This window comes from Antedon bifida, chromosome 6, assembly GCF_963402885.1.
Source record: "Antedon bifida chromosome 6, ecAntBifi1.1, whole genome shotgun sequence".
Taxonomy (NCBI): Eukaryota; Metazoa; Echinodermata; class Crinoidea; order Comatulida; family Antedonidae; genus Antedon; species Antedon bifida.
The window spans coordinates 10,506,392-10,523,459 of NC_136231.1; the positions used below are offsets into that span (position 1 = coordinate 10,506,392).

At 33.2% G+C, this 17,068-nt stretch overlaps 1 protein-coding gene across 3 annotated transcripts in view; it reads right to left on the reverse strand.

The window, feature by feature from the left end:
* The window catches only part of LOC144845548 (peroxisomal multifunctional enzyme type 2-like), a 254,730-nt gene that overhangs the window by 23,955 nt on the left and 213,707 nt on the right, over positions 1 to 17,068 (reverse strand). For 2 of the 3 annotated variants that reach the window (XM_078702959.1, XM_078702961.1), the window contains exons 1-3: positions 14,963 to 15,108; positions 12,976 to 13,029; positions 12,774 to 12,881 (exon numbers count right to left, since the gene is read on the reverse strand). In XM_078702959.1, the coding sequence (XP_078559085.1) occupies positions 12,774 to 12,881; positions 12,976 to 13,029; positions 14,963 to 15,017 (217 nt within the window). In that variant the 5' untranslated portion in view covers positions 15,018 to 15,108. Of the gene's footprint in view, positions 1 to 12,773; positions 12,882 to 12,975; positions 13,180 to 14,962; positions 15,109 to 17,068 lie in introns of those variants that run through there. The other variant, XM_078702960.1, reaches the window with a different exon arrangement.

The window sequence follows — 17,068 nt, forward strand, 5'->3', positions numbered from 1 at the left end:
ACTGGACTCGGTGTCAAGAATTACGAAATGATTTGTTGGTTGTAAAATTGCATCTTGAGTAGTGGTTGGTGCACTAACATTGGCAACTACATGTTTTGGTTGAACAAATTCATTGTTTGATTTTTCCTGAAAGCTTCTGAGTTGTATTTCAAGACAGGAGTTTCGTTCGCACAGTTCATTAAAAGCTGATGTCAGCTGTACAAAGTTTGTTTGTACTTTCTTAAGTTCATAAACTTGTTTTTTAAGGTCAGCAATTCTGTCTTCTTGACTCCTGAGTTTTGATTTCAGTGTAGGTGATTCTTCCCATTGACCAGGGGTTTGAGAGGCAGCATTAACTTGTTTAGTTCCAGTTGAGAAATCTGTAGAATTTGATTTGGGAGTAGGGGTAGATGTGACAAAGGAGCTTTTGGATTCCAGAACCTTACATACACGTGCAACTTTGAAGTAGAGTAATTCCTTCTGTAACTGGATGCTTTCATCGGTAAAGCCATAAAAAGATGGCTGGCAATCACTACTGAGGCTTGTTGTTAGGCTCATGTCTGAGTCATTCATCTTAAACAATTGAAAGTAAGGCAAGCAGGAAGGGCAGATAAACAGTGTTAAAAAGCTTTGTATTGAGGCTTTACCAAGCACACATTGGGCCTAGAATATATTAACTTAAGATGCTAAAAATAATAGTAGTGTCATGATGTCATGTGCGTTATAAAGGAAACCCTGAGATGCACTGAATTTTGTTTAGCATTGGCTGGTGGATCAGCGAAATTATTACTCCCCAAAAAAATAAATGTGCCTATAACCCAAACCCATGTATGGTAACTTTACTGAAAATGATAAGAAAAATATTGAGAGACCACGTAAAATTGCACAACGTATTATTAAAGCTGATCTAACGCCTTGTTCATTTATCTATGAAAAGAGTATTTAAAAAAAAGTAAACAATATTATGAAAGACCCCACTCATCCGTTACATTACTGTTATAACTTAAATAGATCAGGTATTAGGCTACGACCTCCAAGAACAAATCTTTGTAGAACTAGAAAATCCTTCGTTGTAAATAGCATTCATATTTTTAATTCTAATGTAAGACGATAATGCAATTTTTAAATAGTTTTACATTTTTAACTTTTTATCTTGTATTTTATCTGTTATAGTTCTGCACGTTTTAAATTGTTGCAATATTGTTGTTTTAATCTACCAAGCAAAGTGAATTTCCATTTTTATGGACAAATAAAATTTCTTGAATCTTGAATCTTGGATCTTGAATGGTGTTTCTGAAATGGTTGGACACTATTATATTTACATATCAATCAATATAGAATCATCTCGTGCATCAACTCTATGCTTCTTCACAGTCATGGCTGTAATATGGTGGAAAACATAAAAGCTTTTCATCACAATCTAGCTATGGATTATATCAAAAAAATTTAATGGCAAAAAACATTGACATTTCAGAACCATCATGGAACCATTCTCAAGAACAAATGAGTAAAATTAACAACGAAATACAAAGCACCAAAGGGTGACAGGAAATACTTAAACAATTAGTAACAAAGACTGAAAACCCTAAAAAGATAGGCTTCTCCTCTTGTCAATTATTAAACAATTATTTCATTATAAAGTAATGTGACTAATCAGAATACTGTATCTGTGCTCAAGTACAAATCCCCATCACAATTCTCAAATATTTTTCTTGTTTAATGTGTTTTATCATGGATTTTGACGTTATTTATACTCATTTGGATTTATGATGTTGAGCTGTCTTTGATATAATATAATTGATTCTATGTTCTTTATGATGTTGACAAGCTTAACTCAACGAAGCTTACTCACACCCATGTTTGATAAGCCCGCGCTAGTGTCACACAAGGGCACACCTTTAGTGTTTTTGGACTTGAAATTGTGTACTTATTTCATTATCAGAACAAGGTAATTTATGCCTACATTCCAAAGGTAATTTATTGATTACAAGGTACATTTATTTAATACTATGAAAGTTATTTTTCTCTTAATCTTATGTTTGGCTGGATCGTTGGAATGTTCTACAACATTTGCATCCGTTCGTAAGCGGCTGGATATTCGACTACATAAGCCTAAATATTTCAGTAGCTGTGTAAAGTACTACTCTGGCTTTACACATTCAGCTACTTTCAAACTGAAGCAGCCGATTTATGGCGACATAGAGAAAAATCCTGGACCACAACATGAAAATGAAAATGATTCACGCAATTCCAACAGCAGGTGTGTCAAAGTTGGTATGTACACTTGATGTATATACTGTAGCTCTGATTTAGCCAGTCATCTTATTGCGAAACAGTATAATCGCGTTCACAGAAACCTGGTTGAATTCTAACATCAGATTCTGAACCTGAAATAGACTATACGCTTTATAAAAAGGACAGAATAGGAAAACAAGGCGGCGGCAGTTACACAACTCGTAGAGTTAGGAATTGGAAGATAAAAACGTTGAACTCATGTGGGTCGAAGTTCAATTTTCAAACACCAAGAAGCTAATGATTACACAAACTAAAAGTGGTGTTGTCGACATTGGCCTATTCTCTCCGAGAAGAGAGCTACAACTTGAATATACAAGACAATTTTGAAACACACCTCTCAGATAATGGTACATTCCATGAACCTTGCCCTCAAGTGGGAACATCCCAACACACCACCATCATCATTGAACAAGACGCTGGTCTTTGTGGGGACCGCGAGTGGGATGTTTATCCAGGTAAGCTAGCACTTATAGACTACCAACACCACTTTTGGTTTGTGTAGTCTATTTCATGCCTATCACCGGACTAGCCAACTAGTCGGAGGTGGGTAGCAAGCCAACTGAATGAACGAGTCTCTACCACTGGGGCGAGGTTCGAAATACTGTACCAAGACGGGTCAGGCTGTGTACACTCGACTGTAATGTAACATCATATAAGCAGTTGGCTAAACTGGTGGATGGTAGTCACTGTGTTGTGTGCTGAACCGTGAAAGACTGTTCCTTTGGTTCACCACGGTTCAAATGACATTGTTGCTCTCCGAGTGTTCCACCTGCGAGGTGGTTCAATTGAACAGACGTACGTAAACAACGCTTGTGATTTGCATTGTTATTCCTACCTTGAACCTGCTATTCAAATCTGATTGGAATAGGCACCTGTTCCACACTCAATTCAGCAGTACATTACCATAAACTACAATCTATAAAACAATGGCTGGTGACAACAAAAAACGTAAACCTGTAGTAGCTAAAGCTAAGCCAGAGTGCACCCATGATCTTGAAGGCACTTTGTCAGATATGGAGGAGGCACCACATCATAAAAAACAAGGTAGCGTAAGTAACATAGCTGAAGTAAAAGAATTAATTGACTCTGAAGTGTTTTAAATATAAGTTTCACAAATAAATCTGATGCTCTTGACAGTTTATTATATTTCATGCATACTAATTTCTCCATAATTGGTATAAGACCTGGCTTAACGATAACAATCCCCCCCCCCCCCATTTTTTGCAAGTACTGTAATAGAAAATATAGTACTGGAGGTGGCGTAGGACTGTTTTTAGATCATTTCGCAACCCTTAGAAATTTGCAGACAGCAACAGCAATGGTGACCTCTAATAAAAAGTAAATTAGCACGGCGCTGAAACAATGTGTAATCAAAAGTAAAAGTACTTTACTCTTTTTTTACGCTTTTTTTCCCAATTTTTTTTTCCTTATGGTAGGATAATTTTTTTCTCTCCAGATTCATAGGGGAGGGGAGACGTGCGGAGGGTGCGCCTGCCCCCCCTGGATCCACCACTGATAAATATAAATATAACTTCTGGTATTATAATTTCAGACATTGTTACTGATCATCTTCCTATTTTACAACTTATCGACCACATTTTCGACAAAACGTCAAATAGAAAATGCTCTTATGTAATAAATGATCATAACTCATTTTGTAACAGTTTGATGCAATAGGACTGGTCTGATGTATATAACTCTGATCCTAAGCTCTCATTTGATATCTTTATTGATAAATTTACTTATATACATAATAGATATCTAATTACCAAATTATTCCGAAACTTTATCGTTTCAAATTAATTAATTAAATTTCAGTATATCACCGGGCGGTTTAGAATTAATGTTCTGTTCCTGATGTGTTTATACAGTATATTTAATATATACTGTAATATGTATTTCTATATACGGTGTGTGTGAATGTGTTGATATTATATATACAAATATATAAACTGAAAGACACACAAATTAAGAAAACATTGGGTACTACGTATAGGCCAAAATATTAAAATTATTATTAATATTAAAGAGGATAAAAATAAGAAAATAACGGAAAAATGTAGAAAATGCTTAGAGATTCTGTAATTGTTGTTTATGAAACATTGAATGAATAAAGGTGGTGGTTAACCACAAAAGAATTTATTATTCCGAAATGCAAATCTTTTAAACAGCCTTGGATGAGTGCCTCATTAATTAAATCAAGTAAACACAAACATAAAAAATTATACAAAAAATATAATATCTCTTCACCAACTGCAAGCCACAAACTAATTTACACTAAATACAAAATTATTTTTATTCAACTGTGTCGTGTTGCTAAATTCAACTACTATAGCCATAAATATGAACAAGTGAAAGGAAATATAAAAAGTACTTGGGATATTATAAATTCGGTAGCAAGTCCAAGCAAAAAAATATCCACTAAAATAAATTCAATTAAAATTGATAATAAAATAATGATAAATCTATATGTGATCATTTTAATAATTATTTTTCATCCATAGGACCGGACATCAATAAGTCTTTACCCGCTTCAGCTATTGATCCGCTAACATTCCTTCCAACACCAACCATTAATTCATTCTACATTATTAAATCTGGTTACTGAATATGAGATTCTTACTATTATTTACAATTTTGATTTAAAAAAGGAGCTGGGCATAATACAGTATATCTCCTCACATATTAAAAACTGTTCTTCCGTGTATAATAAATCCATTAAAATTTTCCATAAATATATGTTTTTGTTCAGGTACAGTACCAACTAAATAGAAATTGGCAAAGGTAGTTCCTCTGTTTAAGAAAGGAGACACCTGAATATTATCTAACGACAGACCTATACTGTATCTATTTTACAAAAATTATTAGAAAAACTTATGCATAAAAGCCTCTTAGACTATAAATAACAGTTTAAACCATCACCAAGTTGGTTTTCGACCTAAACATTTCACTTGTCATGCCATTCTTGAACTAAATAATATCACTGAATCTTTCGAAAATAACTTATTTCAGTTAAGCATATTTCTAGACTTATTATTACTAATTTTACTCTCCAAACTTGATAAATATGGGATCAAAGGTATATCTTTGGACTGGTTCAAAAGTTATCTTACTGGCCGCAAGCAATTTGTTACATTTGATTCATGTAAATCGTCGACGAGGGAATAACCTGTGGAGTTCCACAGGGTTCAGTTCTGGGTCCGTTATTGTTCTTAATATATGGAAATGACTTGACTCGTATTACTATTAGTGACACTCTACAGGTTGCGTCCTTCGCCGACGATACAACATTATTTTTCTCGCATGATAATATAGATATTTTATACAATAGTATAAATAACTAGAAAGCCACTCCGAGAATGCATACCTCCGCCTACTGTAAAATTCTCCTACATAAGATTTCTCCGGGAAATGAGTTAAAAACAATTGGTTTTTGGTTTGATGCAAATGGACTTTTAATAAACACCGAAAAAACGAATTATTTATTATTTCATCCACTCCAAAGGGAAAATATATCAAACTTAAAAAGTTATTTTAAATGGGAAAAACATAAACAAAAAATCTGAAACTCTATTCTTAGGTGTAATTGTAAACGAAAATCTAAGTTGGAAATCTCTTATGTCATAGGAATAATAAACAAACTAAAGTCACTTTCCCTCAACATATTTTAATTACATCATACAATTCTCTTATCCTTCCTTATTTACAATACTGCAACCTTATTTGGTGCAGTGATTATCCTTCAAACCGGAATAGATTACTAAAACTCCAAGAACGTGTTGTAGAATAATCAACCTAGCACCATTTGCCTCAACTTCTGAACCATTGTTTAAAAATATAAAACTAAACAATGCAGATTGGTGCTCTTGTCAAGGACGACTGAAAACATACGTGCATTCAGGACAGAATGTCTGCAAAGATGTTTGGTTTAGAAGAATAGGAGCTGGCATATTAGCTCCATGTTGAGTACAGTTACTGACTGCATAAGGTAAGGATATAAAGCAACAGAAGCAGTAGCGTATCCAGGATTTTGAAGGTGGGGGGGGGGGGGGGTTGGGGGAATTGCCAATTTGCCGACAAAATTAGTGTCATATTACCTGTACAATATATGTTCTAGGATTGCATAGTCATGTTGTCTTATAGGGATAACGATGCAAAATTAAAACCACATTAAACATTATCTGTTAGTATGTTGTATTAATATTACAATAAAGAAAGAATTACGAAAATCTGACTTGTAGTTTTCGAAATATAGGGTCTAAAACATCGCCAAAAATGATCGTTTTTAGCCACGAAAGAAGTAAAACAATTTGCGGCTTCAGTCGAAAATTCTATTAACTACGCCATTTTTGGTTAAAATAATTACGTTTTTTAGTAATTTATTTATATATATCACCATTGGAAATATCAATAAAACATGTTATTAAATGCTTATAAAATATATAAAGTTGTTTTACTTAACGGAATTCGGACAAATTCATTGCTCTAACTTTGTGTAGTAACGATCAGAGAGACCATGTGACTTCATGGATATTTTTTATGGTATGTGTGCCTTTTCTTTAAAAAATTTGAATAATAAAGACCTCATATCGAGAAAAAAACGGGTTTTTTTGGCATTTATAATAAATATATCTTAGAGAAAAAAGCACATGGCATGTGGAACTATATAATCTTGGCGTAGGAAGACATACAAATCTCAAGTCATGAGAGGCTCAACTGCAAAAACAAGGTTGAATAGGGTAAGGTCACCGGACCGTTCAAAGACTTTTGATAAACAATCTAGCGCGTACGGCCGTACGTGCTAGATGATAAGATATTTTAACCATATTTTTAACGTGTTTGGTTAGATGTAATGAAAATAAAAAATAGTTGATCTGAAGGGAATGATATGATATGTAAATAAACAAACACTCAAAAGAATTATGTTTACAGTTCAATTATTGTCAGAATAATAGTTTATTCTTATTTGCCTAACTTTATTTTTTTCCTCGGCACCTTTGTTTGCCGACGGACGCGATGATGTGCCGACGGACGCCAGAAAAGGGGGGGGGGGGGCAGGGCCATTGAACAGTAGAGCTACAGGCAACACTTTCCTAAACTCTATTTATACTCAACTCCACTACCCTGCTAATTTAGCATGACATGACTGCCATTATAGTATTCCCTTCAGCTCTACAGCCAGTAGAGGGTCTACAAAAGGGTCCGGTATAGAAGCATGAGGAACTTGCATAAGCTCCATGTTGTTGCTGTACTTGTTAGTGTACAAGAGCACCAATTTTATCTTTCTTTATCACTATTTTCAGAAAGAAAACAAAAGTAGAAACAAACTAGAATTTAATTCGTCACTTTGACGAATTATAGGTGATCATTTTTATAAATTTATTGACATTAATATTTTTTAAACATGCACGTATGTTAACATACGATCGGAAAATGTTGATGTATGCCATCCTATTATACGCTTATAGTGCTTAGTTGTGCCTATTATATGTCATATCACATTATGTACAGTATACTGTATATCTATATACAGTGTAGCATTGGTGAAATTACGGACACACATCATGTTCTAAGTTTTTTGCACTGATGACATTATCAAAATAAACTTGTGGATACCAATATCGAAAGATAATGAATTGAGCAATAAAATATAACAATTAGAAGAAAATTTGGTACGTAGAAGCGCGGTGCGCGCTCTTCAAAATGTGTATAACTTTGACGAAAGAGATGAAAAAACTACTTTTTAACTTCAACTGGCCATATGGTAACTTCATAACATTCGATAGGCTTAATTTTTATATGCATTCATATCTACATTTTACCAGCTCTCATAATAAGTTATAAACATCAAGGTCAACTTTAATACAGAAGAGCTGTAAGGTATTCAACTATACGTTGTAGGTGAAATTATGTAACCACCGTTATTCAAATTTTAAGACGTGATGACGTCATCGAAATGAAAATATTGGCAACTCATGAGTAACATAATTGGTTGAGGTAGAATATATTGAAAATTAAAAAAAAATCGAGCACAGATAAGCGAGTTACGCTCTGTTGAATATGGTGGTCTATGACAAAATGGGAAAAAACCCTATTTTAAAAATTCATGTGGCCAAATGATGACGTCATACCATTTTGTACGTCTAATGGGTATATACATTTATATCTACAACTCATTAACTTCCATAATAAGTTAAAAAAAATGGGGGTCATCTTCCATTCTGAAGAGTTATATTCATTTTAAAAAGGCCTTATTTTTTACCATTTTTAGCACTTTTGTACAATTATTGTGCGCATTTTGTCATTTTTAACGTGCTCGTAAAGCGTTATTTTAAGTCGGAATGGACTCAAATTTAGTGAATGTACTAAGTAAGATCACTAGGATGCAATTTGTATAAAAAATTGGTATTTTTTAAGCTTTCTATGTACGCACGCGCAAAAACACGTTTTTGCGCAGTAATTTTTTAAAACACGCAAATGGCCTAATTTATGCTCTAAATTGATCAAAACGTAATTTTGAACTTTTTAAATTTTTGACGCGCGATTTCACGCGAATGACCTTGAAACGCGCAAGTTTTTATTTGCTAATATTTTTACCTTTACCTGAAGTTTACGTGTAGTAAATTTCATTAATATGTGATAATGAATTATGGAGATATGATTCATAATGTGATTTCACAAAATGGCGTATAAATGACGTCACGGTTGAGTGATCACGCTGAAAAGCTTATTATGACTAAGTTACAGTATTTGAAAGACATTGTGAAATTTTGGTAATCATTGACATTTAACTTTTTGAGATATTTGTTACACAAAAAGTGTACAGAAAGAATAAAAAAAATAAAAAAAAAAATAAAGATTTCATACAATAACAATAGGTGATCATTTTATTCTAAATGATCACCTAATTATATCATCATTTGACCATTGGAGTGCTTTCACCACATCCAAGGCTAAGATGTACAACCAGAGTGTAGCCCAATTATTATAATCTTTGTAATGAGTGGCTAGTTGATAACTGACTTACAATTCATCAAGGTAAAACTGAATGCATTCTTTTGGGAACTAAACGTCGATTAAAAAATGTCTTGTTTCAACTCAATGCTCTTGAATGTGATATAAAATCGACATTACAGGAAAGAAGGGAATGCGGAGACCTCATCAAAGTTTTTAAATTTTTGAATGGTTACGAAAATATAGATCGCCACTCCATTTTTAAATTAGCATCTGAAGTTGGTCCAAATATCACTCGAGGCTCAACTTTTAAATGAAAGAAACCTAGATGGAACTCAACTAAATGGAAAAATTTTTTAAAAAACCAAGACTAGTAATTAACAAGTGGAACTCGCTGCCCGAATCTGTTGTCAATAGCAAGAGTGTAAATTCATTCAAAAACAAACTTGACAAACACACACACCCACACACATATGAGAGAAGAGGCTCCTTACGAGTTTAAAAACTCATTGCCTCTTAACTTTACTAAAGGTAAGAATTACTAAAGGTAAGAGTCGGTAAGGTATTTAGGTGTCTAGATTGACCAACAGGCTTCAGGAAATCTGATTGCCAATTCAGTAATAACTAGCGCAAATTTATGTACAGACAGTCCAAATATCTTGATTTTGGTAGTAGGAAACTTCTCTGTTCAGCTCTAATTCAGCCTCTTTTTGACTATGCTTCCCCAGCATGGTATAATGACTCTTCTCAGGTACACAAACACAGGCTTCAGACTACTCAAAACAAAATATTCAGATTTATTACTCAATCAGATTCGAGATCTCATGTTGGTCAATCTGAGCTGAAATCAATCGGATATCTGAACGTCCCAGAAAGAGTTAAGTTCAAATATTTATGCAATGTATATAAAATTTTTAATAATTCTGCCCCAATGTATCTAAATAGTAACTTTGTTCGTATTGTTGATTATCACTCTAGAAGGACACGTAGTGCCACAAATTTAAATTACAGGATTCCAATAATTAAGGGTTGCGAACAAAAAACTTTTTATTACAACTCAATAAAAGCCTGGAACGCTATACCATTATGTATGTTAAAATATTTCATTAGAAAATTGTAAATTGGCACTAAAAAAGCATCTTCTCAACATTTAATTCTCATGTGCAATAAATTATAAAAAGTTTTTAGTATAATGCAATAAATCAATAATTTTTTGTAATCTGTAAATTAAGAATAAATATAAAATAAGTGTAAAGATTAATTTTAATTTTTTACTTTAGTGCAATAAATCAATATTTGTATATGGCTTTTATAATAAATCTTTTTTGAAAACTTTTATATTCTATACTAATTTTTTAAAGGATTCTTTTGATGTAATTTGTATGTTCTTTATCAGTTCCTTGCTTTTAGGACCCAAGTGGAAATAAGTTTTTTAACTTTTCTTGGCATTCCTTGTAATCAAGGCCTGTTTTTCTGTGCAATTGTTTTTTCTATTTTCTATGTATTATATTGTATTGTCTTTTAACCTTTATTACCAAATAAAGAAATTCAAATTAAAAAAACACTTATGCATATATCATGGGAAATTTTAGATATTACTGGAAATATATATGATAGTGTAGATATGTTTTACGACTTGGTTGATGCCACCCTGAGAGGTCTTGTTCTTATTGTGCGCCCTAAGCGTAAACTTCCTCTGTGGTATGACCATGCACTGTATAAAATGTTGTTAAAAAAGGAGAAATGTTTTAAGAGAAAGCATTCACATTGCTCCTTACATTTCTGATCAGCAAAAGTTAAAGTTCCAAGTCGCTGTCTCCGTCAACATGATCTGTTTTATGTTTCGTTTGGTCGTGTTAATGTTTGTAAAAATGGTTTTATTTTTCGTTTGTCTTCCATGTATAATGATTTTGTTGCTAATTGCCCTGAAGTTGATTTGTTTTATGATTCTTTAAGTATGTTTAAACACCATGTACATTGCTATGTTTCCCGTAAACTTGTGGGTGGTGGGTGTTTTAAATCTTTCAAGTATATACATATATATTTTATATTTTATATAATATCACCTGTAAGTGGGAACATTGTTCCTGTTGGAATGTTTTGAATAAATAAATACAAATTAATAATCAAATTTGGATTTGCACTTTACAATACTAAATATTGCTCAAAATATTTCAGAATGCAAGGGTTCCATACATTTTATTAAATATTTAGCAAACACTAAATAGAAGAATATACTGTATGATCTATTTTTATCATGTAATCATTCCCTTACCTCACTATCAAAGTCAATCTTTTGAAAGTTGAACTAATTCTCTGAACAAACATCACAAATCTCTTATAAACAAACTGGGCTCAGTATCTAAGGACCGACAAAGTCTAAAGGGAGGTACCTGTACCTTTTCACACGTAATAGATATGAGGGTATTGAAACTGATTTGAAACTAGACATAGACATTCTAAATTCAACCAAATACTTTATATTTATAACATGTTAAAATACTAATACTGGATTTTATTATATATGTGTAGTACTGTAGGTCACTAACTTTCCTGGAATTCATGTGGTTGACCATACTTGTAGTGTAAACTATAGACCTGGGCTGTAACCAATAAGGTGTCAACTCCTAATAATTAAGTGCCTTATTTTATGGAATTGGTATCTAATAATTTCAATCGGGTGTGACCTTAATGGATATACCAGCTCTTGGGAGGGGACAAGTAGGGTCACTAAACTGATAAGTCAATGGACTACTCCTTAAATAGTCATGTATATTCTGTAATTAACACTTTTTGATGAGTAACACAATTAGGGAATAACTTGAACTAATACAACTTAATCACTCTCTGTGTACCATTGAGAGAATTGAACAACAGTCTGTGTCATTTATATAAAGAGAGTTACATATGTAACTAGATTTTAATTTGTCACTTTATGGGTGATCATTTTCCCTGATGCAAATGCAACATGCACATACATTAAAATATGAGCGCAAAAAGTTACATCATCATCATGTGAAATCATCTGGCCATCTGATGACATCACAACATCCTATACGTACAATGTTCACATGAATTCATATCTACTACAATTCAACAGCTTTCATAATAAGTAACATGAAGGTCATCTTTAATTCTGAATACCTCAAATTAGTGAAAATGTGCTGATGTCATCAAAATGAATATGGTGGTAACCCCTGAGATAATTGTTTGAGCAAGTACATACAAACATTTGAGAGAAAATCGATCACACATAAAATGAGATGCATGATGTTGAATGTGATGGTTTATAACGAAAGAGAAAACATCCCAGTGTTCTGATATAGGCTATCGAAGATGGATCAGGATTTATTTCAATTATTATTATTATCAGACAACACATAATGAATATTTGATACCCTGTATGCAAACAGATTTATAAACTTAACTGCTGTCTTCTTTCTCAAAGAATGCAGGTTGTCAGCAGCAATCTGAGATGTCAACTTCACTACCCTTTTATACTGACATGGTCATATAAGTAAATAAGTGCAAGTACAGTTATTTACCATAATTTGCTACAGCTTTGCCACCTTTAGCTCTAATTTCATTTACAACCTTATCAGCTGCTCGTTGACTTTTCCCTCCACCTTTAATGTCTCCTCCAAGGTCATTCACTAAAACAAGAAAATAAAGTAAGATACAGATCCTAAATCTATAACGTCTATTGATCATGTAAAAAAATGATTTGAATGTAATAACAGTACATACCAACAATAGCAGCACCTCTTTCAGCAAACAAAAGGGCATATTCTCTACCAAGTCCTGTAACAGTAATTGAACAATACAAATTGTAACCCATGACGGAGCCTGTTAAAACTCGTAGAGTAGTTCTACAATAGTTAACCTTATTTAACGTTTAGATTTTTACATTAATCCCAGATTAATTAACTTACCATTACACTTAAAACTTTGTTTATATATATGTTAATATAAATAGATTTTCCATTTTAACTTTGTGAGAATTACATAAATAAGGCCAAGTAATAAAAATTAGATGTTTCTCGTCCCCACCGCCTCCTCTTTTGGGGCCGCCTCCTCTTTTGGGGCCGCCTCCTCTTTTGGGGCCGCCTCCTTTTTTGGGGCCGCCTCCTTTTTTTTTTTATTTGTTATTTCTAAAATTTCCATAGAAAATCCCAGTCAATACACTTATTTTAAAACCCAGCCATGCGGAAATACTAAGAGAAAATTATCAATATACAATACTTAACTTGTGGAAAAATAGCAAAAATAAAAATATTAACAAAAAAATATAAAATAACAAATGCCGCCTCCCTCCTTTTTAAAAAAAAAATATTTGGCCTTATATGACGCAATTTAAATTTGAATTGACGCGTTACAAAGTGACGGGAGTACATTTAACACCGTACACGTCCAGACTTTCAGCCTATGACTTCGGCGAGATGTTTTTGGTTTTGCGGGCTAGCGATAAGCTTTAATCGAGGTAAAATGCGTATTACGATACAATATTTTGGTACAACTTTTCATTTCTATATAAAGAACACATTAATACTGTAGATTGACCTAGGCCTAAATTAGTTACGCCGTTGCTAAAGATACAGTACCGTATCCTAACTACCGTTTGCTAAAGGTACGGTAAAATTGCATCAACATATCGGATTATAATACTACTATTTTTATGTTTTATAACGAAATAATATTTGAGATTGAGTGCATGTTTTAAACGCTTTATGTGTAACGTCCACCAACCACATGAACTTGCTCTATTATTACAGCATCGACATTGTCGCCCATTATTAAACTTCTGGATTCAACATTGCAGGTCTAGCCCCGGGGCTGAGTCACAGAATCAGCGCACACATCCATGCAGCCTGGCGCCGCCAATAGGCATTCTCTACAGATGCGATATGAAAGAAAATCTAAAGTCCTTATACGATGACGTCAAACACAGACCAGCACCCAGTCCTACTAAACACCACCAGATACCTGCCAGAGCAACAACAAATCCTACCACCAGAGAGCAGCCACCTGTTTGGAAAGATGTATTGTCCCCCAAAAACATGAAAAATGAAGATTAATTAAATCAGACTTTGAATAGGTTATTTTGTAGTTTTAATAAAGTGAATTACTTCCGTAGAAAAAAAACGGAAAAAAATAATGTTTTCACTTATAAAATAACATGGTTAATGGTTAAATTCAACCAAAAATCCATTGGCTGGCAGCCAATTTGACCACTTTTTGCTTTAAATTCCAGTTTTTGTCAGGTAAATAATTTTTTTTTCGATCCAATTTTTGGTCGAAGTCAATAACTATTATGTGATATTAAAATGGCATATTCAACAAAAAAAATTTTTTTTAATTATTTTTCAGGGAGACAATACATCTTTAAGAATTATAACACTTTAACTGTAATAATAATTAATACAGTACTTTTAGTAATAGTCATAAAAATATAACAAAGCATGCGATGCGATAACTACAGTAACATAGCAAAAACAATAGCACGGTCTAATATATGCGTGAATGGCGCTCCATAGAAATCTGTTGTGGCCGAAACTGTCTGTGGTCGAAATACAGGTACTACTAGCCTATCCTACTATGCCCCCTCCCTGCTGGGCCTAGGCTAGCTTAGTAGCTGGCTTGCTGCTTAGTAGCTGGCTTGCTGCTTAGTACTATTTTTAGTAATAGGATAGGCCTAGGGCATATAATACTTAATTCCTTATGGGCCTCAAATTACCTCCACCAGCCCCAGTAACGAGTGCTACACGTCCATCAAACCTTAAAGTATCCATTTCCCAATAACAGTGTACCAACTAGCTAGCAAGCCTCCTTCAGTGTTCAGAGGAGAGATGAGCAAAATTAAAGTTACACTATCTTTTTCGCATGCACCAACACAACTGTGGCCCAGCGATGGAAATAAAATTATGCTAGGTGGCAGCAGAAAAATTATACCATACAGCCAAATCTGGAGCATTCTCTACTTCTACGGAGCGCCATTTATGCCATTATTTACTTCCGAAATAGAAATAGTACTACTGTAACTGATCCAGTGGACCAAATTTAGCACCGGTGAAGCACAGTGATATAAAATAGAAATAAGTCACTAATTTTAATACCTTTTCGTATGTTAATACACCGTGCTCAAGTGGACCTAATTTGCGCCAGTGAGCACGGTAATATGAAATAGAAATAAGTCACTGAATTTTTATATCTTTTCGTATGTTAATACACTGTGCTCAAGTGGACCCAATTTGGCGCCAGTGGAGCACAGTGATATAATACAGAAATAAGTCACTGAATTTCAATATCTTTTCGTATGTTAATACACTGTGCTCTAGTGGAACCAATTTGGCGCCAGAGGAGCACAGTGATATAAAATAGAAACAAGTTACTGAATTTTAATATATTTTCGTATGTTAATACACTGTGCTCACGTGGACCCAATTTGACGCCAGTGAGCACAGTGATATAAAATAGAAAAAAATCACTAAATGTTAATATCTTTTCTTATGTTAATACACTGTGCTCAAGTGGACCCAATTTGGCACATTGTTCGTATGTTAATATACTGTGCTGCACTGTATCCAATTTAGCACCAGTTGAGCACAGCGAAATAGTCACATACAAAAACATCGAGAAAAAATACTTCTGGAATTCAAAAATATTTCAAACTTGGTATATATTCAATATCGGTTACTCCATCCGTAAAGCAAAAGAAAAAATAGTTTCAAGCCAAATCAGTGATTTTAATAACTTTCGTTTGTTTAAGATAATACAATTCCGACACATTTTTGAAACTCTAAATGACTTTGAAAAAAACCAAAATAAAAAATCGGTTAGGAATTCGATTTTTTCCATGTAAATTCAGCAACTTAAATTTAAAATATACCAAGAAATATATATTGAAATCGAGGAGTATTTTTTTTTACAAAAGAAATTTTCGTATGTTAATACACTGTGCTCCAATGGATCCAATTTGGCGCCAGTGGAGCACAGGGAAATAGTCACATACAACAACTTCGAGAACAAATATTTATCGAATTCAAAAATATTTCAAATTTCAAGCAAGTTATTAAAATCACTGATGTGGCTTGAAACTAATTTTTCTTTTGCATTACGGATGGAGTAACCGATATTGATTTATATCAAGTTTGAAATATTTTTTAACTCCAAAAGTATTTTTTCTCGATGTTTTTTGTGACTATTTCGCTGTGCTCCACTGGCGCCAAATTGGATCAACTGGAGCACAGTGTATTAACATATGAACATATATTAATATTCCTGTTATTAAAATCACTGATGTGGCTTGAAACTAATTTTCCTTTGCATTACGGATGAAGTGACCGATATTGAACATATATACCAAGTTTGAAATATTTTTTTAATTCGAGAAGTACTTTTTTTTCGATGTTTTTGTATGTGATTATTTGACTGTGCTCCACTATACGCCAACACGGGTCCACTTGAGCACAGTGCATTAACACACCAAAAGGTATTTCTTAGTGAGTTTATTTCAACTTAATATCACTGTGCTCCACTCGTGCCAATTTGGGTCCACTTGAGCACAATGTTTCACAAATTAAAAATGATTATTATTTAACCTTGAAGAAAAAATATAAATAATAAATATTAAACAATATTTGAAGCTAGACTTTCAATAAATATTCTATGCATGCTTATATTAACATACGAACAAATATTAAAATGTATTAACTTTATTTCTTTGTTATATCACTGTGCTCCACTGGTGCCAAATTGGGTACATTGAGTACAGTCTATTAACATACGAAAAGATATTAAAATTCAGTGACTCATTTTTATTTCATATTACTGTGCTCACTGG